Source organism: Ambystoma mexicanum, chromosome 11 (assembly GCF_040938575.1).
Source record: "Ambystoma mexicanum isolate Mex_15411 chromosome 11, UKY_AmexF1_1, whole genome shotgun sequence".
NCBI lineage: Eukaryota > Metazoa > Chordata > Amphibia > Caudata > Ambystomatidae > Ambystoma > Ambystoma mexicanum.
The window spans coordinates 189,871,665-189,896,664 of record NC_090934.1 but is presented as its reverse complement, the minus strand read 5'-3'; the positions used below and the strand labels follow the sequence as shown (position 1 = coordinate 189,896,664).

At 47.2% G+C, this 25,000-nt stretch overlaps 1 protein-coding gene across 1 annotated transcript in view; it reads left to right on the top strand.

Moving 5' to 3' along the window:
• The window catches only part of LOC138503210 (uromodulin-like), a 381,643-nt gene that overhangs the window by 61,665 nt on the left and 294,978 nt on the right, over positions 1–25,000 (top strand). Inside the window, exon 2 of the mRNA XM_069622795.1 lies at positions 11,441–11,461. Coding sequence (XP_069478896.1) covers positions 11,441–11,461 — 21 coding nt within the window. The remainder of the gene's footprint in view (positions 1–11,440; positions 11,462–25,000) is intronic.

The window sequence follows — 25,000 nt, the reverse complement described above, 5'->3', positions numbered from 1 at the left end:
TGTTTCAACAGAATGGGAATCCCCGGCGGCCATCTTGGGGAGGAAATAAGGCAAAGCATAACAAAGCCTACCACGGTGCCACCAAGACCAGTGCCGGTAGTGCAATACAACAATCTTACAGGCATGGGTCTGGTGTCATTCGGTTCCACATTCCGGCCACTTTAATGGTATAGTGTCCAAACTGCAATTCCTAAGGCGTTTGAATCCATTCACTTTTCATTCACTGATGAAGTTGTGTATAACTGACGATTTGGTTTAACGTTTCATATGAGTCTGGTGGCATTCCTTTGCACATGCATCCAACTTACATGGTATACTGTCCAAATCTACAATTCCTAAGGCGTTTGAAGTTTATTAACCATCATCAACTGATCAAGTTGTGTGATGAACTTGTGTAAGTGATAAGTGACAGTATCGTAATGCTTTGAATTGGGGTCACTGTATGCCCTAAAGATATGGGCCTGCTGCCATTCCATCCCATATTTCTCCAACTTTTTAATTCCCCAAAGGGGGGTTGTGAACAAAGTGAGTCCTTGGTGGAGTAATCTCTGCAAGCCACAAAGCTGCCCAGTTCAACACGCAGCTGTTACAAGGGTTTGAGCGTGTGAAGAAAGCCCCTCAGGGGGGTTGAGTGCCAAAGGCTGCAGGTGAGCAGAGCCCCCTGGTATATATATATATTTTCAGTCAAACAACCTTGGTTATGAGAGAGTTAACTCATCCCCAAATCCCCAACTTCACATTGTGCCTTCTTCCCAATTCCGACCTCTAGCCTCATATGATTGCTATTACTATTGGCATTGGTATTTATACAGCTTCAACGCACAGGCCATCTAAGCGCTGTTGTTCAAATCAATTAGGGTTCGCTTAGGACTGATTAAATAAACAGAAGAGTTTTGAATCTCTTCCTGAAGCCGAGAAGGTTATTAAACTCTGTAAGGTCATGGGGGAGTTCATTCCATAGCTTGATGGCATCATTGTTCTCCTCCAAATATAGTTTTAAGTTTTTTTGTTTTTCGGCTTCTCCTGGTATTATTGCAGGAATCGCTCTCATTAAGAAAAAAAAAGAAAGGCTGATTTTCATTTCTGAAAAGCATCTCAGCATCTCTGCTGCAAAGCATCAAGGTCGAATCATATAAAAGTATTAAGGAGCCAGGGGCACCCCCATGTCTCTGTTGAATATTTTAAAAACTACTCTGGGGATTTGCGCCAAACCAGTCAAGGAAATTAAGCCAACGCGTTGTGTCCAAGTTGCTTCTTATTTGGTCCAAATCTACCCAGTGGGTTTCGTGGTACAGCTGTCCAAATACTGCACATTTTCTCTATGGGAACATTAATGGTGTTGGCTGCAAACCTGAAAACTGTCTTTTACGCTTTCTTAATAACCTTTTCATTTTTTAACAAATTGTTCCCAAAATGTCCAGTTTGGGGGGGGGCTTTGAGAAACTTCTTGTTTTGAAAATTTCATCCAAATCTATCCAGAAAGTGAAGAATTATTAGCCTCTACTACCCCCACTGCTGCAAAGCACCAAGGCTGATGTGAAGGTTTTAAGGAACAGGGGGCACCCCCTTTTCTGCTGAATATTTGAAAAACAACTGTATGGATTTACCCCAAACCAGTCAAGAGAATCAAGTCAATGCTTTGTGCCCACGTTTTTTCTTATTTGGTCAAAATCTGCCCAGCGGACTTTGACCTGTGGCTCTTCAAAAACTGTACTTTTTCTCTTTGGGAAAACCAATTTCATTAGGCAAAAAACAAACTGTGCTTTTTTGTTTCTTAATAACATTTTTTGACATAGTGTTCCCTAAAATTTCCAGTATTGGTAGGGGAGGCCTTGACAAAGCTTTTGTATGGGAAATTTCATCTAAATCCATCTAGCAAGTCACAAGTTATTAGCAATAGAATTTTGGGAAAAAATGGCAGTTTTTCATTTCTGAAGCCTCACTGCTTAAAAGCACCATGGGAGATATGGCTATTTCTTTTAGAGCAGGGGGCACCCCGTCCCGTTGAATATTTTTAAAAGGCATGGATGTGTTTACCCCAAAACAGTACCGATAATCGTGCCCAGTGGTTTTTGTGCTTAACCTGAGCAACCATTTGACTTTTTCCCTATGGAAAAATGAATGCGAGTAGGTCGAAAAAACTGCATTGTTTTTGCTCTCTTAATAACTTGTTAATTTTTTTAATAAATCTTTCCAAAAATGTCCAGACTCGAGGGTCAGTGATAGTTCGCAAAATGTCATCCAATCCACCCAGCAAGTAGTTATTAACAATAAAATGTTCGGATTTCATATGGCTCTTAGGTTACACCTTAGCTATATGGTGGTAACTATATTCAGGAAAAAACTTAGTTGCAGGGACATTAAGGTGAACGATTAACAGAACAAAACCCCTGAAATTCGCCAGACAATTCAGGCAAAGTCACCTTAACTGTGCGCCTCCTGTTGCGCAGCATATGACTGCAATGATGACATCAGAGATGTTTATTTGGTCCAAATCTGCCAAACAGTTTTCATGCTATGGCTGTTTAAAAACTTAACTTATTTATTTTGTTTGGGAAAATGAATAAAACTAGGCTAAAAGCAGCCATTTCATGTTTTCTTAATACATTTTTAATTTTCCAACAAATCGTTCTCAACATTTCCAGTTAATGGGGCTCTTGACAGACTGTTTGTTTGGAAAATGTCATCCAAATCCATCCAGCAGGTCAAACCTTATTAGCCTTGCTCAGCTTTTCTGCTGTAAAAAGCACCAAAGCCAATATAAAGGTTTTAAGGAGCAGGAGGCACTCCCCTTCTCTGTAAAACATTTTAAAAAATACTGGATAGATTTACCCCAAGCCAGTCATGAAATTTAAGTCAATGCTTTGTGCCCAAGTTGTTTCTTTTTTAGTCCAAATCTGCCCAGTGGTTTTCAAACTACGGCTGTTCAAAAACTGCACTTTTTATCTATGGGGAAATGAATGGGCTGAAAACTGTGAAACTATGGTGTTGTTTTTTTCTTAAGAACGTTTTCATTTTGTGACGTTTTGGTCCCGAAATTTGCAGTTTAGGGGAGTTCAGGGGGCTTGACATTTTGTTTTGAAAATGTCTTTGAAAATGTCTTCCCAATCCATCCAGCAAGTCAAAAGTTTTTAGCAATAGAATTTTGGGAGAAAATGGCTGCTTTTTCATTTCGGAAATTCTGCTCAGACTCTCTGCTACAAAGGACCAAGGGAGATATTTTTTGGGGGAGAGGGGCAATATTTTCTAAAGTACTGCAATAGCCACAAACCACAAAAGGTTTGCGACACGCTTCATGCACAAGTTGTTTCGGACCTGGTCCAATTCCGTGCAGTGGTTTTCGCTGTGCGGCATAACAAAATGTGACTTTTTTGTCAAAGGGAAAATGAATGGAGACTAGGCCGAAAGAGCTTTTTTTTTGGTTTTCTTAATAACTTTAACAAATCTTTCCCAAAATGTCCAGTGAGGGATGCCCATGGATACAAAATTACAGCCAAATTCATTATCTGAGTCAAAAGTTATTAGCAGTTAATATTTTGATTTCCTAACTCACTACACACCTTAACTATAATGTTAAAAAATCTGCAGTTCTGATTTTTGGAAGGGGTCACGTGAAAAATAAGCAAGGTTTCTATTTAGATTGACCAGAAATAGATAAAGTTACATTCTTTGCTTATTTAGAAATCTGATTTTCTGAAAATCTTACAAATGCTGCACACTACAAGCGAGCAAAATGACCCAGGCTATCAGGGGCATTTACGCATTTGCAGCTAAATACAAAGAGCAACCTATGCATTACTGAATAAAATGCTATGTGTATAGGAGGCCATAGTAAAAACATGTGGCTCTGTGTGGTATGGAATTATTACCAGGTTACTCACCGTAGTGACCACCTTACTCCTAGTCCATAGTCCTCTTTCCTCCATACTTGTGGGACATCTCCGTCCCGTGGGACGGGACCGGAGCACTTTGTAAAAAGCATCCAAATTTTTCCAAACATGTGTCCTTCCTCTCTTTCCTGTGCGGGGCCCGGCACGTGGCCGTAACCCCGCCCACCTTGGCTCCGCCCCACGCATCGCCCCTCAGTCCTTTTCTTTGCCATGTCAGAGACACATTACCAATACAGAGGAACCTTATTAGAGGGGACGGCGGGTGGGCGTATGGAGGAAAGGGGACTATGGACAGTAAGTGGTCACTACGGTGAGTAATCTGGTAATACTCCTACGTCCCGTCTCCTTTCCTCCATACTTGTGGGAGATTCACAAGCACTCCTTACAGGAACTACGGGTGGATGGAAATACCCCTTACTGAAAAAGGTTCTTCAGCACAGCCTGACCAAACTGAGCATCAGCTCTAGAACTCATATCAAGGCAGTAATGCTTACAGAAAGCAGATGGAGAGGCCCAAGTAGCTGCCCTAGCGATGAACTCCCAGGGAACATACTTCTGAAAAGCAAACGCAGCTGCCTTGCCCCGCACCAGGTGTGCATGAATACCTTTAGGAGGTTTCAGCTTTTGGACAGTGAAAGACTCTGTGATACAGGCAGCAATCCACCTAGAATAGTTGCTTTAGATGCCTGTTTGCCTTGAGGGTTGCCGAAAGTCACAAAAAGTTGAGAAGAACTTCTAAGCTCAGAAGTACTATCCAGGTAGAACTTAAGAGCTCTTCGGACATCAAGACAGTGTAGAACCCTCTCCGCCTCAGAGGCGGGGCTCGGAAAAAAGACTGGTAGGGAGATCGATTGATTCAAATGGAAATCGGTCACTATCTTCGGCAGAAAAGCCGGATTAGTTTGAAGGACTACCTTGTCCTTGTGAAAGACCAAGAAAGGATGTTCCACTGACAATGCCTGGAGCTCACTCACTCTCCTTGCCGATGTGACGGCGACCAAAAAGGACACTTTCCAAGACAAGTATTTGAGGTCCACAGTAGCCATCGGCTCAAAGGGTTTATGGAACAGCGCCGTCAGGACAACATTCAGGTCCCATGGCGGGTGCGTATTACGAACTGGAGGGTAAAGGCGTGTTAAACCAGCGAAATGCCTCTTTACCACTGGGTTAGCCAGAGAGTACGAACACTGATCCGTAGAAAGATAAGCAGAGACCGCTGAAAAGTAAGTCCTGCATGACAGAACATGAATCCCTGACGCTGCTAGGGAGGACACGAAGGACAACACTGTGTTAACCGTGGCCCCCCTTGGATCCAATTTCTTCTCTAGACACCAATGACAGAACCTGAGCCATTTACTCTTGTACTGAGATCTGGTTGAGGGTTTTCTGGCTGCCTGTATAATACGCATGTTATCCGCAGACAAATTCAGATGCTCTAAAGACTTGAACTCAGGCACCAAGTCGCCAAGCTGAGCGATTGTGGGGAGGGGTGCCACAGCTGCTGCTCCCACTGGTGGAGAAGATCGGGAGTTACCGGTAACCTGATCGGCGGATAAACCGACAGGTGTTGGAGTTCTGAGAACCAAAACCTGGCCGGCCACCACGGGGCTATCAGTAGAAGAGAACAGTTCACCGAGTTCTTCAACTTCCAAATTGCCCGGTGAACTAGAGGCAGAGGCGGGAAGGCATAGGCTCTCATGTTGTGCCATGGAATCTCTAGAGCATCCCCCAGAGAGGAGGCTCCCAGCCCCCCTCTGGAGGCATACAGAGGAAGCTTCTTGTTCGCCGCCGTCGCGAAGAGGTCCACCTGTGGTGTGCCCCAGCGCGAGAAAATCCCTGAGAGGACCTCCGCCTTCAACTCCCACTCGTAGCTGACCACTGTCCGCCGGCTGAGGGCATCTGCTGTGACATTCAGCTGGCCCGGGATGTGAACTGCAAGCAGCCAGACCCCATGAAGCACGACCCACTCCCAAATCTGGATGGACAGGTCCACGAGGGGGGAGACTTCGTTCCCCCCTGCTTGTTGATGTAATACATTGACACCACATTTATGTGGACCACTTTGTTGACAATGACCAGTCTGAACACCTTGAGCTCCAAGGGAATCGCCAGAAGCTCCAAATGGTTTATGTGCAGGAGCTTGTCCTGAGGCGACCAGAGGTCCGAGACCTGAAGGAGATCTAACGTCGCACCCCACCCTAGGAGGGAGGAGTCCATCGTGATCGTCACCATAGGGACCAGGTCCTGAAACCCTGCGCCCCCAGACAGATTGCTGAGAGATGACCACCAGTCCAGGTCCATTCTCATGGAATCCGCAATCATTATCCGCATGGAGTCTGGGTCCACTGCCTGACGCCATGAATTCCGAAGGGCCATCTGGGTCCGTCTCATTTTGAGACGAGCAAGAGGAAGAGCCAGCACACACGAGGCCATGAGGCCCAGAAGCCTCTGGAACCACCAGGCCGACATACTCTCCGACTGCACAAACATCTGACACGTGGCCAACAGATCCGCCATTCTGTCCCCGGTCAGGTATACTCTGCAGTCGATCGTGTTCCAACGAAAACCCAAAAAAATCAGGTCCTGAGAGACCGTCATGGAGGATTTCCGCCAGTTCACCGACAGCCCAAGATGGAACAGGAGCTGTAGGAGAGACTGGAGGTTGCCCGCTGCCGCCAGCGGACAAGGGCTGCGTAGAAGCCAATCGTCCAAATAAGGATACACAAGGATACCCTGAAGACGAAGATAGGCCGCAATTACCGACATCATCTTCGTGAAGACACGCGGCACCGAGCTGAGGCCAAAAGGAAGAACCCGAAACTGGAAGTGCTCCTCTCCCAAAGAGAAACGGAGGTACCTCCTGTGTGGAGCCCAAATTAGGATATGCATATAGGCATCCTGAAAGTCCACCACGCTGAGCCAATCGCCCGCCTGCAACGAGGAGCGAATCTGGCCGGGCGTGATCATCTTGAATTTCTCTTGGGGTAAGGAAAGATTGAACTGGGAAAGGTCTAGGATGGTGCGCAGGCCGACCTGGTTGGGTTTGGGCACCATAAACAGCCGGGAGTAGAAGCCCTCCCCTCGCTCCCCAAGGGGAACGGGTTCCACAGCTCTGAGGAGCAGAAGTTTCTGAACCTCGGCCTTGAGGGAGGGTGAGCCCGACAGCTGAAAACGAGGGTTGAGGGGTGGGGTAGGGGATAAAGGTAAGCGGAAGCCTGCCCGAGCGACTGACAAGACCCATCTGTCTTCTGTGATGGTCTGCCACGCCTCCCAATGAGACGCAATGCGTCCTCCCACCGGGGTCTCGTGCGAGCACGGAAAAACCTCATTTAGCAGGTTTATCGGTGGCGGTGCCACCTGAACCTGATGAGGAGGCTGGGGAGCGGGAGAAATACCGCGTACGCTGTTGTCTACGGCGGTTATTTCCTGCAGGAGTATCCACTCTGCGCGATTTGCGGTCGAGGAAGCCCCTGAAACCAGAAGAAGGTCGACTCTGCGATTACTGTCTCTGAGGTTTGAAAGGATTTTTAACCAGAACAGACAATGATTTAGCCGTCTGAGTGCTATCCTTGGTTTTGATGAGCTCTACATCAGTAGAAGAATGAAAAAGCTCCTTACCATCGAATGGAAGGTCCAATACTTTGTCTTGCACTTCCTTCGAAAACTTAGTGGCACGCAACCACGCTTGCCTCAAGATATCAACCCCGAGCATCATGCCCCGAGCCGAGGTGTCTACGTGATGAGCCGCAGCCTCCAGGAGATCCTGGGACAAGACCCTGGCATTGGAAAGGCCCCCTCTGAATTCTTCCAACTTCTCGACCGGAATGTGCTCCTCAAACTCCGACAGACCTTTCCACATCCGCATGTTAGCTCCCGCCAAAATCAATTCGGCATTGGCCTGCCTAAGCTGCAAGGCCGAATTGGCAAAGATCTTCCTCCCTAGGGAGTCCAGGAGCTTGTCCTCCCTTCCCAAGACCTGAGTAGCCGTCGCGGAAGAGGATGCTTCAGGTCTGGACTGCAACGTGGCCGCAGCCACCACTGTGGAGGAGGGAGGCGGACAAGACGACAAGGCCACTTCCTCCGAAGAGTGTAGCCTGTACCTCGCGTCAATCTTTTTATTGACAAAAAGTCCTGAGTGTGGCTTCTCCCAGACTCTTCGGACCTTGGCCAAAACATCCTTCTGCAGGAAAAGGCCGGTACGCTCCAAAGGAGACAGGGTGAACGCCCCAGAAAGCACACCCTCCTGTGGAGCAGGTGCCTCGGGAACTGGAACATCTAAGAAATTCATCATGTCCAGTACCCGGTCATGAAAAGCTCTAACAGAGCGGGGAAGGTCCTCGTTGTCCTGCTCGCCTTGAGGGTCATCTGACAGGTCAGGATCCTGCTGAACCGTGTCAGGCACTGCCTTGTCCACTGGGGACAACGGTGGCAAAGGCGGAAGAGCAGGGGCAGGCACCATGGGCAAAGGAGGCGCCAGTGGAACCACCAGAGGAACGGGTGGAGCCGGGGGCGCTGGTGGACAAATTTCCTTAAAAAGCCCTTTGAAATACTCCCTCATGGGGTCAGTGCACATAAGCGCTTGAAATTTACCGAAAAAAGCGTCCTCAGGAGATTGCTTCGGAACCTGAGGAGGCCTCTCATGAGGTGGACAAACCCAGGGACGTAACGGAGAAGGGTGCCACGCCGGGCTCTCCGCCGACGTATCCACCTAAATCAAAGGGGCCGCCCCTGCAGGCAACGAAACATTGTGCAGAAGAGCCATCCGGGCATTCCAATCATAAACGGGCGGGTAAGGATGCGCACAACTGACCTTAGGTTCACCCGAAGGACCGATCCCTACACCAGGGGCCAATGGCGTAGTTGTAGGGGTAGTACCTAAAATGGCTGCTGTGGTCGTGGCGGGAATGGCCGCCATTCTGTCTTCATATGAGGGGAATTGCGGCACGTGAGGCGGTGAGGCAGGGGTCCCCGTCGATGGATCAGGGGTCTTAATTTTAGCCTTAACATAAGGAACCTCGGCAGAGCCGGTACTGTGAGGCCTGGAATGTTTCTGCGACATACCAACCGCCAACTGAGCCTTCGAAGGAAGGACCTCGGCACTGCCGGTAAAAAAAGAACCTTGCTTCTTTGCCCCCTCAACAGATCAGGTATCACCACAAGAGCGGGAACTGTGAGAAACCCTTTCACGGACAAGGCCCTGCCCGGCCCCTCAGAACTGTTGGTAGCATTAGCCTCTGTACGAGGGACCTCGGGCCTAGGCCCGGTAATAGCCTTATCGGCACGGGCCTCGAACATCCGTTCGGTAAACACAAGCCCAGCCAAGGCCTCGGGGCGCACCCCGGTCTTGTTTTTTAGGGAAGCCGAAAGAGAGGCCTCAGAGCAAGCTCCGGTACCCTGTGACTTAGCAGGACTGGGTCTACACACAGCCCCCACAGGAGGGGCCTCGGAAGTTACTCCGGTGTACACAGGCCCCTTACGGGGACCCTCGGAGAAAACTCCGGTAGAATTATTAGGCCCGACAGGCACCTCAGGGCGAACCCCAGTGACAGAGCGATCAACGCCCCTCCCGGCTCGAGAGGAACCCGGAAAGGTATACCCCGGCCGCGGTGCTCTAAAAAGTAAAGAACTTACCAGGCGTTTCTTCTTCTCGTCGATGAAAGCCTGAAAATGAGATGGGGGAGTGCGTCGGAACACCTCCTCCCACCGTTCCAAACGACGTTGAAGAGCCCGGACTGAAAGGGAGCCACAGTAAAAACAGGAGTCCCAACGGTGTTCCGGACCCAAACACTCTAAACAAAGAGGATGGGGAACCGCCCTCGCGAAGCGACGATGACACGAAGAACAGTCTGGAAAGTCTAATTTAAAAGACATAGACAGACTAGAAGACGAACGCTAGCGAGAGCCAGATAGGAAAACAGGGAAGAAAATCTTCCGAGGATGCAAGTGCGTCCGGCCCTGATCGAGCGGAGAAAAGGACTGAGGGGCGATGCGTGGGGCGGAGCCAAGGTGGGCGGGGATACGGCTGCGTGCCAGGCCCCGCGCAGGAAAGAGAGGAAGGACACATTTTTGGAAAAATGTGGATGTTTTTTACAGAGTGCTCCGGTCCCGTCCCATAGGACGGAGAGATGTCCCACAAGTATGGAGGAAAGGGGACGGGACGTAGGAGTATGGGGAAAACAACAAACCGATAAGCTGCAAAAATTCCAAAAGAAATTCTGTAAAAGGATTCTTGAACTATCTGACTCGGCTCCAACCTTTGCAGCACACAATGACATTAGCATGTCATACAGAAGAGAAAGGGAAGCTAGCCCCAACAGCACTAATGTTAAGAGCCATTAGGAATAATGAGGCCACATTAACTAATGCTCTGCTTAGGAACTTAGCAAACTCGCACAGATCACATGTAATCCTGTGGTTGAAACAATTACAAAATCAATTAGAAAGCGTTCATATTTCATTTTCAACAGCATCATCAAGTGATGTAACAAAGGTGATGCAACCCAGTATTGTTGATAACCTCTTAGTAGACATTAAACACCAGAGAGCAGAGTTGAAATTCAGTAAACCCTTTAATCAGGCAATTTTGTCGTTCTCGCACGATGCCAAACCTCATCCCTATTGAGCTAAAAGCCTGTATCTGAAAGACTGGTGCGTGATCCCTAAGCTTTGATTAAACTGCTTAAATACCAATACGCAGAAGTCCAGATGGCCTATATAAGTGACACACACATTATTGATGCAGTCCCAATTGCCCAGGTAGCCCAGAAAATGCAATCCACCGATTTTTTTGGGGTAACAAATATGCAATACCCAGGAAAGAAATCCTACTCCCGTTACTAAGAAATAAAAAACCTGACATACTGCACGCCTGCCTTTTTTTCTCCTTACTAGGGGCAAATTAGGCAGATGTATTGTGCCCCTTTTTATCCAGTTTTTGAAGAGGGCTTCCAGGATACGGATAAAGGATTATATGAGTGAACTTCAATAATATACCAAATTGTATGATGTATTTTTTAATGATGTTAATAATGTAGTTTCTTATTATTTATATACTCATTTTAATACTGTTGGTTTTAATGTACAATGTTCTGAAATAAGTATTCTATTGACATGATGGTCTATTGATATGATGAATTTTACGATGTGATGAACTCATTTTGAGTTCATGTTATTTGCATATATTATGACATTGATACATGGAGTTATTTATTATGAATAAAGCACTGAGTGATTGATATATATATATATATATCACTTAGTACGGATAGGTGTGTTATATGGTATATAATGTGTCATTTGTATTTTATTTTATTAATTGTGAATTGTACTTCCTTTGATGTCACATCCTCTAACATCATGGGTGCCAAAGTTCATATGACATCACTGTTGACAATTTAAAAAGAAATTGCGAAATCTAATAGTCATGTTAGTGTCCAGGAGAAGCTTACAGACCACCTGCGTGTATCTCAGACATATTTAACATGTATTCATTTGATGAAACCTTGTAATATTATTAACATAGCTACTCTCTCTCTTTATTCCCTTCTCAGCTGGGGATGTGACCTGTTTTGGTGAGTGTTACTTTTGCTCATATACCTAAAGTAATTTGTGGTGATGGGGCAAAGAACAATGGAAACTGCCTTCAATGTATTGTCTAGTGATCTTCAAGCAATTTACTACCAGTGTCCAATGAAACCCAGAGGTGCTTTTCGATGTCAGTGGGTAGGGTACATATCCAGAAGGTAAACAGGGTGAGGCGGACACATGTCCACACATTGCTTGAAGGGGCACTTTCTGGTGTATGCAAGTAAAGACACACTCAATTCCATGGTCTCTCGGCCACTGAACTGTTTTCCAACTAATGACCTGATTACAGATGTTAATGTCCATTACTCAGTCTTTCCTTCCTCATCACAGTACTCACAGATTGAAGTCTATCAGGCAGACTCTTTATTCAACTAAGATCAGACTTCTCACATATACCTTAACCATCCCTTAGTCCGGCCGTGTCCCCAAGCTTATTAGTGCTTAGGGATCCTGTATAAACGGGAAGAAACCTTATCCTTTTTAGACCCAACAACCGCCATTCCAAAGCATCATCCTGGTATTAGAGTTGACTGTAACTATGAATTTCTAGCACATTGTAAAACGAATACAACTGCTGAGGAAATCTGATCTGGTACAGGCAGATCAATAATGACATATTATCTTTAAAGAGCTCCTTGTCTGGCCACCGCAATAAACGCCACAGGGGCAGATCTGTAACCGGAGGAAGATCCTAGCAATGGGAGGGATCCTATAAGAGCTGGATTCAGATAGAGGCATCTTCAGAGGCAGGGAGACCAAAGATTCTGTAGTGTCGAAAATAAGGCAGATCACACAAACTGCTGCCTATTTCCCCCACAATGTGCGTTGCACGAAGCTCTGCAGAGCACACCTTCAAAGGCAACCCAGAAACCTAGGAAAATCACAATAGGTGGAGGCAACACCGTTTTCTATGAGCACTAATGACTGGATGGAGACCCAAGGAATACACGCATTTGATTGATGCATCACCCTGCACCACTCAGCTGACTAAGCGAGATAAGATAGTTGCTACACTGTCATACCCAGATCCCGAGAGGAGTAGGAACCTACTCCAGAATCAAAACCCACGAAACAGGACATGAATCACTAGTTCCCTGGTAATCATGACGAAGTCTAAACATCTGGGGAACAGAGGAGGAGAAAAGGCAAACAGCAGAGGAATTGGCAATGAAATGTAAGAACAGCACACTCCCAGTCTACCGCCTCACAAGCCTGGATCAGAGAAACATACTAGAGTCTTGTTTCTCAAGGTCAGAAAGTTGTACCTCCTGGCCACCAACAATCTGCTGCTACAAGCAGAGATGTTACCAAGAAGGAAGACACCTCGTGAACTGACAAGGTGTGAAGTACCAGATCACATTGTAGTTGGGTCTGTGGTCCTAGTGCCTCGTTTCATCAAGTGACTAGTATGGCATATGTGCCGACCCATCGAGTCAACTTCCGTGTTGGGAAAACAGAATAAGTATCCCCATGCCACGAGTCAGCATTCCCGGATCAATGTGGTGTAGAGACAGCGCAAGACGCTGGCCGGTGAGTGCTGGTGGCAAAGTAGGTAACAACACACTGGAACTGATGGCATAGAGCAAGAGGCACAGATGGAGGCAAGGCGAAGAAGAAAGCAACCTCAAAGCAGGTAATGAGTAGGCAGGGCGGGCAGAAGGCACCAAAGCTTAGTAGAAAAATGTAGGAAGAAATGTCAGAAAAATAGGCCAGAACAGGAATGCAGGGAAGAACGAGGAATAGGGCTTGTTGGCAAGCAAAGTGGAATAAAAGCACAGCAGCACAACAGTAAACAGAGCAAGAAAACGTACAGAGCGCATTGAGACACATCCGTTCCTTATTGTGCAGGGTTTAAATAGCCTGTTGCTCCTGCAGTGTGTTCATTGCAGCAGATGTCATTGCTATGGCAGCAAGTGATGCTATGCGCATGGCTCAAGTGTAAGAAAGTAGTGTCTTGACCCCGCACATACGTGCTAAAAAGGCACATGGTGGCGCCCGTGACAGGATCGCCGCGAAGATGCGTGTTCCTGCTTTGAGGTCTGGGCCGGCACCCTCTGCCACTACCTCACCCGCCAGCCCCTCCATTCCACAACCGCCATCGCAGGCGATGGTTCCAGGTAAGTCGTCGCTGGCTGCGATGGTGATAGGCCCAGAGCATGACACAAGGGCAGCTGAATACGGATTTGGATAATACTCAATGCTGCTAGCATAAATTAAGGTGGTCATTAGTATAACCGTCATAGCTGGGCCACACGTGATTGTCACCAGTATATTGGATACCTAAGCTTTGAAGATCAGTGCATCAGCCAGAAGGCCTATCTATATAAAATAATCTACACACTGCCCTTTACTTTCGACTACTTATCAAGGAAATGAAGCTGCTACCTAGAGAACTCTGGATAAGTCTGCTGAATGCCATCTCTGCCGGAGTCAACATTTCTGAAACTGCGCAGCGCAGGATGGAGAACCGGTTGCTATACCATCTATGTACTGATTGACAACATTCCTTGGAAAGGAAGGAAGTACAAGACACATTGGCTGCATACCAAAAAGGATAGCCAACAACGAATCGATCAACATCTTGCATTTCAACACTCATTAATCACTGCTGATGGAAACTGAGAAAAGAAAATAATGATCCCTCTTCCTCATAGGGAACTAAAGGCACTGCCTTATAAAGCAGTAAGTCGCCAATACACAGATCAATGCCGTCCTACTATGGGGTAAATTGGCCATAAGGTTATAGAGAGCATCGATTTGAAATGGGCTAATCACTGAACTTCTATTCGATTTAGATGAACCAGCTATTTGATATCATGTGATGAGAAAGAAGAACACGTTACTTACCCTTGGTAACGTTCTGTTCCTCCCAAGTATTCCTCATCTTTGATATCTCCAATATCCAGCTTCAGCTGCTTCAGAAAAAATGTTTTGGCAGAAGGCTCTGTGCGTTGATCCAATCGACTCAATGTCCCTCAAGGGGCTCGGTCTCGAGAATTATGTCATCAAAGGCATATATAGCACACGCAGTGCCCGTTGGCTTCAGTTCTGTTTTTTCGTGTCATTCTCAAGTAAAACTACCCGCTTCAAATCGATTTTGACCATACTAGACTCTGAAGGAGCGAAAGCTGCAATAACATGGCAAATTCTACTGAGGGGTAGGTTAGGAGGGGTGATGAGGAATATGTGGGAGGAACATCCAGTTGAAAGAACGTTACCAGGGGTAAGTAACTTGTTCTTTGAATGGATTTTGTCCTCCCACGTATTTCTCCTCTTTGATAGACTCCCAAAGCAGTGTTTGTTTTGGTGGAGGGAGCAAGAATTTTGCGATCAATGGTTTCCATGAACAGAATGGAGGACAGCTTTCCCAAAGCTTCCATCCTGACGTGAGGTAGAATCAAGGCAGTAATGCTTAGTAGAAAAGTGTACTGTAGACCAGTTAACTTCCTCACAAAGATTTTTAATAGGAACACCTCTTTGCAGAGCAGAAGAAGTAGCCATGCCCCTCGTGGAATGGGTTGTCAAGCCTCCTGGGGGATCCTTGCCGACCAGCCTGTAGCGTTCGGAAATAGCTAGAACAATCCATCTGGATAAGGTCTGTTTTGTTACAGCCTGTTCCAGTCTATGACCTGTGTAACCTATGAATAGTTGGTCATCCAGATGAAGTTTTGACAACCTTGAAATGTAGAAGCACAGAGCCCTTCGTAGGTCGAGCCTGTGCAACCTCTCCTCCTCCTTGCCAGGATGAGGTGAAGGGTAGAAAGTAGGTAACACAATCTTTTGTCATAAATGAAAGTCCGAAATGACCTCAGGTAGGAATGAAGGTTTCACCCTCAGGACAACCTTGTCCTTCTAAAATACTGTAAACAGTGGTTTTAGAGGATAATGCCTACAACTCACTCACTCTACGGGCTGATGTTAGTGCTACCAACTAGATGGTCTTGAGCGTTAGTAGCCGTAAAGGACATGAATTGAGTGGATCAAATGGTGCACACAAGAAATATTAACACCAGATTAAGGCCCCAAACGGGCAACTGAAAAGGAGATGGAGGGAACACATTAGTGAGTCCTTTCAGAAATTGTATCACCAAAGGTATCTTAAAATATGAAGTTTCCTGAGACAAGGACTTAAAGATGGAAAGCGCTGCCAAATAACCTTTAATGTTCCAACCTGGAGCCCCAGATTGGCCAAGTACAGCAGAAAGCAAAGGGTCCACATTCTTGCCCCTGCCCCAGCTGCATAATTTGTTCCAATGGCAGCGGTGCAAAGACTTCGTTGCTGGCCTTCTGGCGGAAAGCAAAACCTCCATTATGTAATCCGAGAGGTCCCAATCCTTGCACCTCAGCCTCTCAGAAACCATGCATGAAGGATGAGTGTCTTGACCTATGGATGGAGAATATGAACCTCCTCTCACGAGAGAAGGTCCTTTCTTTGTGGAAGACATATTAGATGGCAGATGGACATGTCCAAAAGGTCCCAGGTACCACATCCTCCTGGCCCAATCTGGTGCAATTAGAATAATGGATTTCCCGAACTTTCTCAACCTCCTGATCACGTGAAGAATGACGGGCACTGGAGGAAACGCGTACAGGAGTGGACATTCCCAGTCCACCACAAACACGTCTCCTAGAGCTCCTCTTGGGGGAAATTCCCTGAAGCAGAACAGTTCGCAATTCCTGTTGACACTGGTCGTGAACCGATCCACTTGAGGGGTTCCCCAAAGGATGGAGATCTTTTGAAGGACTTCTTGAGGTAATTCCCACTCGTGGGAGACTGTGCTCTGCCTGTTCAGAGCATCCGCCGCTGTGTTCTTCTCTCCAGCTAGGTGAACTGCTGATAGAGCGAATCCTTCTTGAATTACACAGAACCAGAGCGCATAGCATCTCTGCACAGTGGTAGTGACCCTACACCTCTTCGCTTGTTGAGGTAGTACATGGCCACTGTGTTGTCCGTCATTATCAGGACATTCTTTCCCCTTACAGAGGACAGAAGAGCCTTCAGCACAAGTTTCATTGCTCTCAGCTCCAAACGATTGATGTGTAGTTTAGACTCCAATGGAGACCAACGACCATTGATTTTCAGATCGTTGGCATGGGCTCCCCATCCCGTGAGTGAGGCATCCGTCACTACTGTTATCTCCGGCCATGGTTGCAAAAGGGTTCTCCCTTCAGAGATCCTGTGCGACTCTGCTTGGAACCTGAAGTAGGTTTGGCATGTTGCCCGTGAACTGAGGCCATTGTGTCCTGAGAGCCCATTGAAGGTATCTCATTCTCAGGCGAGCCTCTGGCACCAGGAAAATGCAGGATGCCATGAGGTTGAGCAACCTCAAAAAGTCAAAGGCCGGGAAAAGGTGGGCACTCTGAAATTTGGTGGCCATCTGCAGAAGTCTTGAGCCCTCACCTCGGGTGGCAAGCTCTTTCCCAAGGATGTATCCAGTATAGCCTGATAAACTGGAGCTTTTGAGATGGTATCATATGGGACTTCTTGTGATTGAGGGAGAAGCCCAGTCTGTGGAGAGAGTGGCAGGTGATGTTGAGATTTTCCAGGACTTGTTTGGGTGAACGCGCCCTGATCAGCCAACCGTCCAGGTAGGGGTAGACTTCAATCCCCCCTCTCCTGGGACTCGCTGCCACCACCACCATTAGTTTAGTGAACACCTTTGGGGCGGAATCAGCCCTAATGGCAGAACTCGAAACTGATAATGAGAAACACCAACGGCAAACCCCAGGTGCTTTCTGTGCTTGAGAGAGATTGGCACATGAAAATAAGCATCCTGAAGGTCCAATGACACCATCCAATCCTGGAGGTCGAGGACCTGAAGGATCTGAGAAAGTGTGACCATCTTGAACTTGTCCTTCCTGAGGAACTTTTTCAAGTATCTCAAGTCCAAGATGGGTCTCAGTCCCCTGTCCTTCTTGGGGATTAGGAAATATGGAGAATACCATCCTTTGTTCCTCTCCGTTACAGGTACTGGCTCTACAGGACTTTTCTCTAGCAGGGTCAAAATTTCCTGCACAAGGAATGGATTGGGAACCCTCAAAGAATGGCTCCCCAGTGGATGGTTCTGAGGTTTCTGAATGAAGGGGAGGCAGTAGCCTTGCGCTATGGTTTGTAGTGCCCAAGCATCCGAAGTAATGTCTTGCCATTCTTTCCCATGCTGAGACAGTCTGCCTCCCACTGGGGTGTCGTGACTCAAGACCTGAGAGAGGTTTTGAGGCAGCTGAAGCAGTGGCTGTTGGTAAAGATGCTGCTGATTGGGCGGGCTTTGCACCCTTCCCTCGTGCACAATGAGGGAATCTTCTTTGGCCTCTTTGAACAGCCATTCCTCTCGCTCTTCCAACTGAGGAGTAGTAGCAAAAAGATCTACCCGCCAAGATGTTCCACTGGAGTGAAAAGGCTGAGGCTGCCTAATAGCGGCACCCAAAGACTTGGCTGCCGCCTTCAAGGTCTGCAGCTTCTCAAGGCTTTCGTCAGCCTTGCTGCCAAAAAGAAGAGACCAGTCAAAAGGCATGTTAAGGAGTCTAGACTGCATGTCTGGTGCAAATCCAGACTTCCTTAACAACGCAAATCTGCGTATTACTTTGCTTGCCACCATGGCTCTGCTGACGCTGTCAGTAGAATCCAAACCCGACTGAAGAGACTCGCACATGGCCTCCTTGCCATTCTTTATAATGGCCAAGAAACGGTCTCTTTCCTCCCCTTCGGGAATATGCTCAGCCGCATTGAAATGCAGTCCCATAGAGTGAATGTGAACTTTGCCAAGGCACATGTGGAGTTGGCTGATTTAAGAGCCATGCTCCCAGCAGAAAAGACTTTCCTTGACCAGGCATCTACCCTTTTATCCTCCCGATCCATTGGGATGATCGGATAAGCAGGATGTTTAGAGATAGCAGTTAGTGCCTGCACCACCAGACTTTCTGGGGTTGGGTGTTTCGACAAGTAGCAGGCGTCACTACTTAACAGACGGTATTTCCTTGTCAGGTTCTTCTTTACTGCCAGACTTGACTCTTGTGTTTCCCAATTGGCACTTACTCTCTTCTGAAGAGCAATATGAAAGGGTTAGATAGGATCCCTTTGAGGACCTTTGTCCGGGATATCTGTATGTTCATCCTGTTCAAATGGGAGGGCAGGTCTGTTCCATCCCAGATAATCCACTACCTTGGTCATCAACTGCCTGTAAGAGGCATCTGCGTGCTCATCTGACTCAAGCTTTCCAAATTCCAATTCTGGTGAATAGTCCACTCCATTGGCTGTCTGTACATTTTCATGTTGGTCTTTCAATCTGGATTCCTCTGATATGAAACTATTAGGGACATTTGGTGTGCCATACTGTCCTCACAAATAGAGGTCAGAGATTTAAAGAAATCCTTCCTTGGTAAAGGAGTGAAGGTTTTCTGTATCTCAGGTAAAGGCGTTGAAGTCTTCGAAGGTTTCGCGCCAATTGCCTGTGGAGCCCTCATTGTCTTTGATGAAGACATTTTTTACATTGATGGCACTGGAGGCTTTGATGGCATTGATAGCACTGCTAGTGTCCATGGCGCCGCTGGCGTCGCTGCCGTTGAACACCTCGACTTGTTTTTCGACTTATGGCTCGAATGATCCCTCAATGATTTCTCATCGCGTCAAGGCCTCGACGGCTCTCAATGGAATTTGGCCTTTGTCCTGGGCTCGAGGACGGGCAAGATTTGGCTTGAGCCCTTTACTTACCCACTTCAGAAGGCACGGTAGGAGCATGCCCTGCCTGCCTCGAGGGTTTTTGGCTCTCGAACATTTTAAGCATTTCCTGCCTTCATGATTCCCATTCAGCTGGAGTGGAGGCCTTGGTGGGACAGAATATCATTCTTTCAGGGGAGGAGTCGGTCGAGGAGTAGGCGATTTGTGATGCCTCTTCTCTGACTTCCTCAAAAATGACGAGGAGTAGTGGGAGACACTCCGTGACCTGGACCTTTATGCCTTTTTTCGTCGAGGAGAGTCACCTCTCGCTTAATCACAAGAAGGCTTTTTCGACTGGGTAGTCGAAGGGGATTTCTTAGGGAATCTACCAACTTCAGAGCTTTCCCGGTCATCGATTGACACTTTGAACATGCCAAGGTCTTGTGCTCCACACCGAGACACTGCAAGCATACACCATGTGGATCCGTCAGCGCCATCTTGGCATCGCAGTCATGACACTTTGCTCCCGGTCTTCGGGGTAGTCGGTATCAAAGACAAAGATATTTTCAGAATTTCTCAAGGACATTTCTGAAGCATGCCGTAGTTCTCAACCCGTAAGTTTACTTGGAAAAATGGAACTGAAGCCAACGGGCGCGGCGAGTGCTATATATGCCTTTGATGACATCATCCATGAGATGGAGGCCCTTAGGGGACATCGAGTCGACTGCATCAACGCACAGTGCCCTATGGCGAAAATACATTCCAAAGCAGCTGAAGCTGGATATTGGAGATATCAAAGATGAGGAATACGTGGAAGGTCACAATCCCTTCGAATAACATCCTACTATCAGGCCTACTTCGCTTGACCTCTATGGAGCAGACCGCAACAAACTTCCATAAAAAGTGCCACATGTGCCATACATTTTTGTTTCATGGTTTGTCTGACACCATTAGTAAAAGACAGATTCCAATCCCAGTTTAAACTCGTGGCAGACTTCCAGATCCCTTTTGAACCAACCACGAGCTTCGGACCTCGAGTCCGATCTTAGGTTCATTTGTTGAAATTCTCTGGCCAACCAGAGGCCACTTGGGCAGATTCGAGTTCTTTTAGCCAATCAGAGCCCACACATTTTCTAAAGGAAGTGTGATCCTCTATAAAAGTTCCAGCTTACTCCTTGTCACTTTTGGGGGTTTACTAGCCAGCGAGGGAAGGAGTACATAGGGCAGGCTGACTGTTGGAGGATTCTTGCAGGGCTTTCTTTTATTTGAGAAACATTTTGAGTAGTTTTGTGGATTTCTAGTAGTTGGGTGTTGATTGTTTGTCTACTTTATGGGTCTCTAGTGTATTTTTGTACCAATTATTGGGCCCCTATCTTTTAGCGTTTATTCAGTGTGTTGTTAGTTTCCCCATATAAAAAATATTTTTTTTCTTTTCCCTTTCTTCTTATGTCTTTTCCCTGTGTTTCCACTAATAAAATTAAAACAAACCCAAAAAGGTTTCCTGTGCCCAATCCTATCCCTACAAAAATGCATAAACCCCCTAAAAGTGCTCCAGATTTCCCAGTTCCCCTGTGTGTTCATTGTTCTCGTCTCGTCTCCATGTGTTGGTTTGTCATGTAATGTTGTTTGCCTTAGTAGTAGAATAGTACATGTATTTAACTTGTTTAGTAGGTTACCATTACATATTTTATTTTTGCGGTTGTTCTTGCTTCTCAGCGTGATTTCACACTTTTGTGTTCTCAGGATGTGGGTCATTTCTCACAGTTCACTTGTTTGTGGTACTCTCATGGCGCACCTAAAACGCTGAGTGAAGAAGGGGAAGCAGGTGAGAGGAGTAGGAACTCTTTGCTGGAGGAGGAGGTTTACACCATAACGGGGGGTGGGGGCTGTGCTGTTTATTGGTTCCAGTTCATTCACCGGGCTACATAGCATCAACAATCCTCTGATTTAGGGGGGCCGAGGGGGAGCATGAGGCATTGGGGTGGCCTTAGGTGAATGAGTGGGTGCAGCGGAAGAGCCAGAGTGGAAGTCACCAACTACTAGCATAGAGGCAAGTGGAGGCAGCGCCCCTTGTGGATACCTCAATGGAGGTCGGGTAGGCAGGACCTCTTGTGGATGCCCCCAAGAAGGCAGGTCCAGTGGAAGAGAAGGTGGAAATCTTAATCAGAGAGGAGCAGGGGGCAGACCTAGCTAGCACCGTAAAGGATGCGGGATGGCGCTTTTCTGGGGGGCATTGAGGAGTAAGTGGCAAGCCGAAGGTGCCAAGGATGAGGGGAAGGTCTGTCAGGAGGAGCCTCAGAGGGAGGACAGGCCTGTCGAGGTCCGATAGAGGAGGAGGACACTGAGAGGGTGGAGGAGGAAAGCCTCGACCTGTTCCTGCTTTTGCAGAGTGGGCAGGTCAGGCATAGGAGGAGTGTCAAGGAGCAATTACGTCGACTCGCCCTCAACCCCACAGCCTACATGGTCCTGGATGTTGACCAGTTTGCCCTGCCACCAGGAAAGGCAATCAAGGAAGAGGAGTCTGAGGTCTTCTGCATGGTGGAGGGCTTTGGGCAGAGAGTAAAGGGGGAGCAGAAAAGAAAGAGCAATGGTCATGTTTTGGGGATGACAGCCATGAGGAACCACTTTCACTAGTGGCACAAAGACATTTACTAGGTGAACAGGTCACCTCCTTCTCCTGAGCCTGCTAGCAAAGCGATGCCACCACCCCCACCACCTCCAGCAGTGGTGAAGATGGAGCGGATACAAATCCAGGGCCAGAGTGCAGCATGGCCATTGACATTGGGCACTCTGCCAAAACCGCCACACCTGAGCCACCTTTCCAATCAGTACCAGTGGCTCCAGCAGCTGTGCACAGTGGAAGGCCCCTGCTGCAGGTAATGCCCGAACAAATGACTGGTGGTGATGCAGAACTGGAAGCTCCCACCTTGTAATGAGCCATTCTCAGACATACTGCCTGCATTGCATGCTGGGTGTGAGCAAGGGGGAGAGCTGGAAGAAATAGTGATGGTGGCCAACACGAGGTGGCACATGCAGCTCCACCACCCTTCCCACCTGTGGGTTGCCGTGCAGGGGAAAGGAATGAGGCAGTCATGGGGGAGGGACTAGCCTCATAGGGAACCCCTCCAGTCACAATAGCAGCAGTAACCGGTCAGCAAGCTGGAGAACTTTACTGGGAGGAAACGCTCTGTGGGGAACCTTAAGAAATGTAGTGTGCGGCTGTGCCCTGTGGGAAAGCTGGAGAACTTTAGTGTGAGAAACGCACTGTAGGAAAGCTTAAGAAATGCTGTCAGTGGTTACACGCTTTGAGAGAGCCTGGGCATTTTTTGGGCAGCTCTGCTCTATTAGAGAATCCTAGATCTGTATTAGTTGGACGCTCCCTGTGAGAGAACCTTACAGCTTTAGTGGGTGGCTACTACTTGTGGGAAAATCCAAGAACTTGTGTTACTACATACTGTGAGAAAACGCGAGAACATTAGTGGGTGGCGATTACCTGTGAGAGAACCAGAGAACCTTAGAAGGTGCCTGCACCCTATGGGAGAACCCGAGACCTTTAATGGATGGCTGAGCCCTGTGAGAGACTGCAAGAACATTTGACAAGTAGTGCTCGTGATTGTGGGACAATAGGATTAGAAAACCATTTCTCCCACCATATGCAATAGCATGTGTAAGTCAGCAACTTGTAAGAACTTCTCCATCACTGCTATTTATTTCCTAGGCACACGTCCCACGAAACAATCCCGCTCCATTTTTTTGGTGTCTGACTTAAACCAGGTAGCAAATCACTGTTATCATCGAAGCTGGTGCATTAGCTATGGGTAGAAGTCATTCCATAGTCTTCTTGAATAAAGTGGCAGATCATTTTTTATAAAAGTCATTGTTCAACATTTAGCACTGCAAGGCTTCTCCTGCAGTTAGACATAATAGCCCACACAATAATGTGCAGTAAAAACTCTTGGACTGCATAGTTGTGGGGTGAAGGGTTTAGCCATTCAACAGCAACTCGCAGAAGTGCCGCTGAACAGAAAGACCACCTCCTGTCCCATTGCAGCAATGGATCAACATATCTTCTCACAGATGAAGAGACCATAGATAGGCATCAAACATCTCTCCAGCTGAAGGTCCACTATCTGTTGATGACCCATCTGTATCCAATATACCTGAGTCACTGCAGCGGGTTTCCCCCAGCATCTCCTCCCTGCAGCCTACGCCTGCACTGCTCAGAAAGGATTAAACGGGTGGCACTAGCATGTTAGCTTCCTTTGATGCCACACAACCTTGAGTTTGACATTACAGTATAGTTTAGAAAATGTGAGCTCAGCTGGTTGATTTTCTAATGCTGTCTGCATTCTTACTGCATATGTTGTTTCAAGTGCTGTAGAAAAGCATCCTTTCACATTTGGACAGTGTTTATTCGCGTTGTGATGTTTGCTGCGATTCATCCTGCCAGACTCATGGAAATGAAAAGTGCATAACCTTGGAACGTCTGCCTTTAAAGGACGCCAGCAGGTACCAATGTTACCTTTAAATGCACCTGCCAATGCACCAGATCTCACCATTTTGGTCAGGTTCAGCTCAAGCATGTACACCCAAGAAGAACCGCACTCAAGAGACGCATTGTGATGGATAACCTTCCTGGCAGCTTTCTCCAAAGGTTGTAGTGCAGAGCAGACTTTAGATAGCAGCTACCACTGAGCTAGATGTGTCAAAAATGCCCCATCTAGAGCTCTGCTTTGAGTCTTACAGTAACCTGTGATGGCATTGCACTGCTGGCAATGACTGTCCAACATGTGCACATTAGAGTTTCAACGGGGGGCCATTGAGGCTTTTAGATTTTGCATTATCAACTTTTGACACACCTCCAGTTGGCACAGTGCAATTTTAGCATGGTAAACTAGGCTGAAATGGGAACCGGTCTACTGCACAGCAACCATTTCATTTGCAGACTGGCAATTGCTGAAAAAACGTGAGACCTTCATTTGAAGGACCGGTGCAAAGCATGGGATGTGCATTTACTTGCCAATCCGAAAGACAACAAGTACATTTGATACATTGCCTGCTGCAACTAAGCCCAAGTGCAAATTACGCAGCTTTTCCACTGATCCTCTTCCTCCTCCCAGATGCCAACTGACTTGGGGCTTCAGCCATGAAACTCTTGCATGCACTAAATTTCCTGGTGCCAAGCTGCATACACGTGCTGCCCCCCTTGCATTCCTAGGGAGAAAAGGCCACTCAATGTGTTGTAAGAGCCATGTAGTCAATGCTTTGACACATAGTCCACATGTCCTGGGAGAAGTGGATCTCATGTGATGTGCTTTCTGATCTGTGACAGGAAGGCGTTTTCTTGAACAGCCTGTACACTGGTGGTGGGTTATTACTGCTGCAGCCTTTGTATCTTTGGTGTCATTCTCCTCATCCTCCGCAGAATCTCTGCTTTCCAGCAGCAGCACACATTACTACTGAACTCTCGTGGATGGTAATCCTTGTCTTTATCATCATCCATGTGGTCATCATCATCTTTATGTGACTTATCCGTGGATAAAGTGATGGAGATAAAGACCTGGTACTTTCAATGTCTTTGAACTGTTCAAATGCCTCATCCTCGATAAATTATTTCTGTACCCCACCCCCTTATGCCGCCAGATGGTGGGTGGAACTGAAAGTGCAACCTCCACTGTTGGACCCCGTGGATGTTGATCATCGTGGTCCAGTACCCATACATGTACTTGTACTGGTGCATGTACTAGCCCAGAGTGACTTCTGATGGGGGTGTGGAATGCGAGTTGGATGGTACCTTCAATTGACCATGTGCAATTCCGGTTTCCCATTGCACTCAGCAAGTGCTACCTCTGATGTGAAAAGACCACAA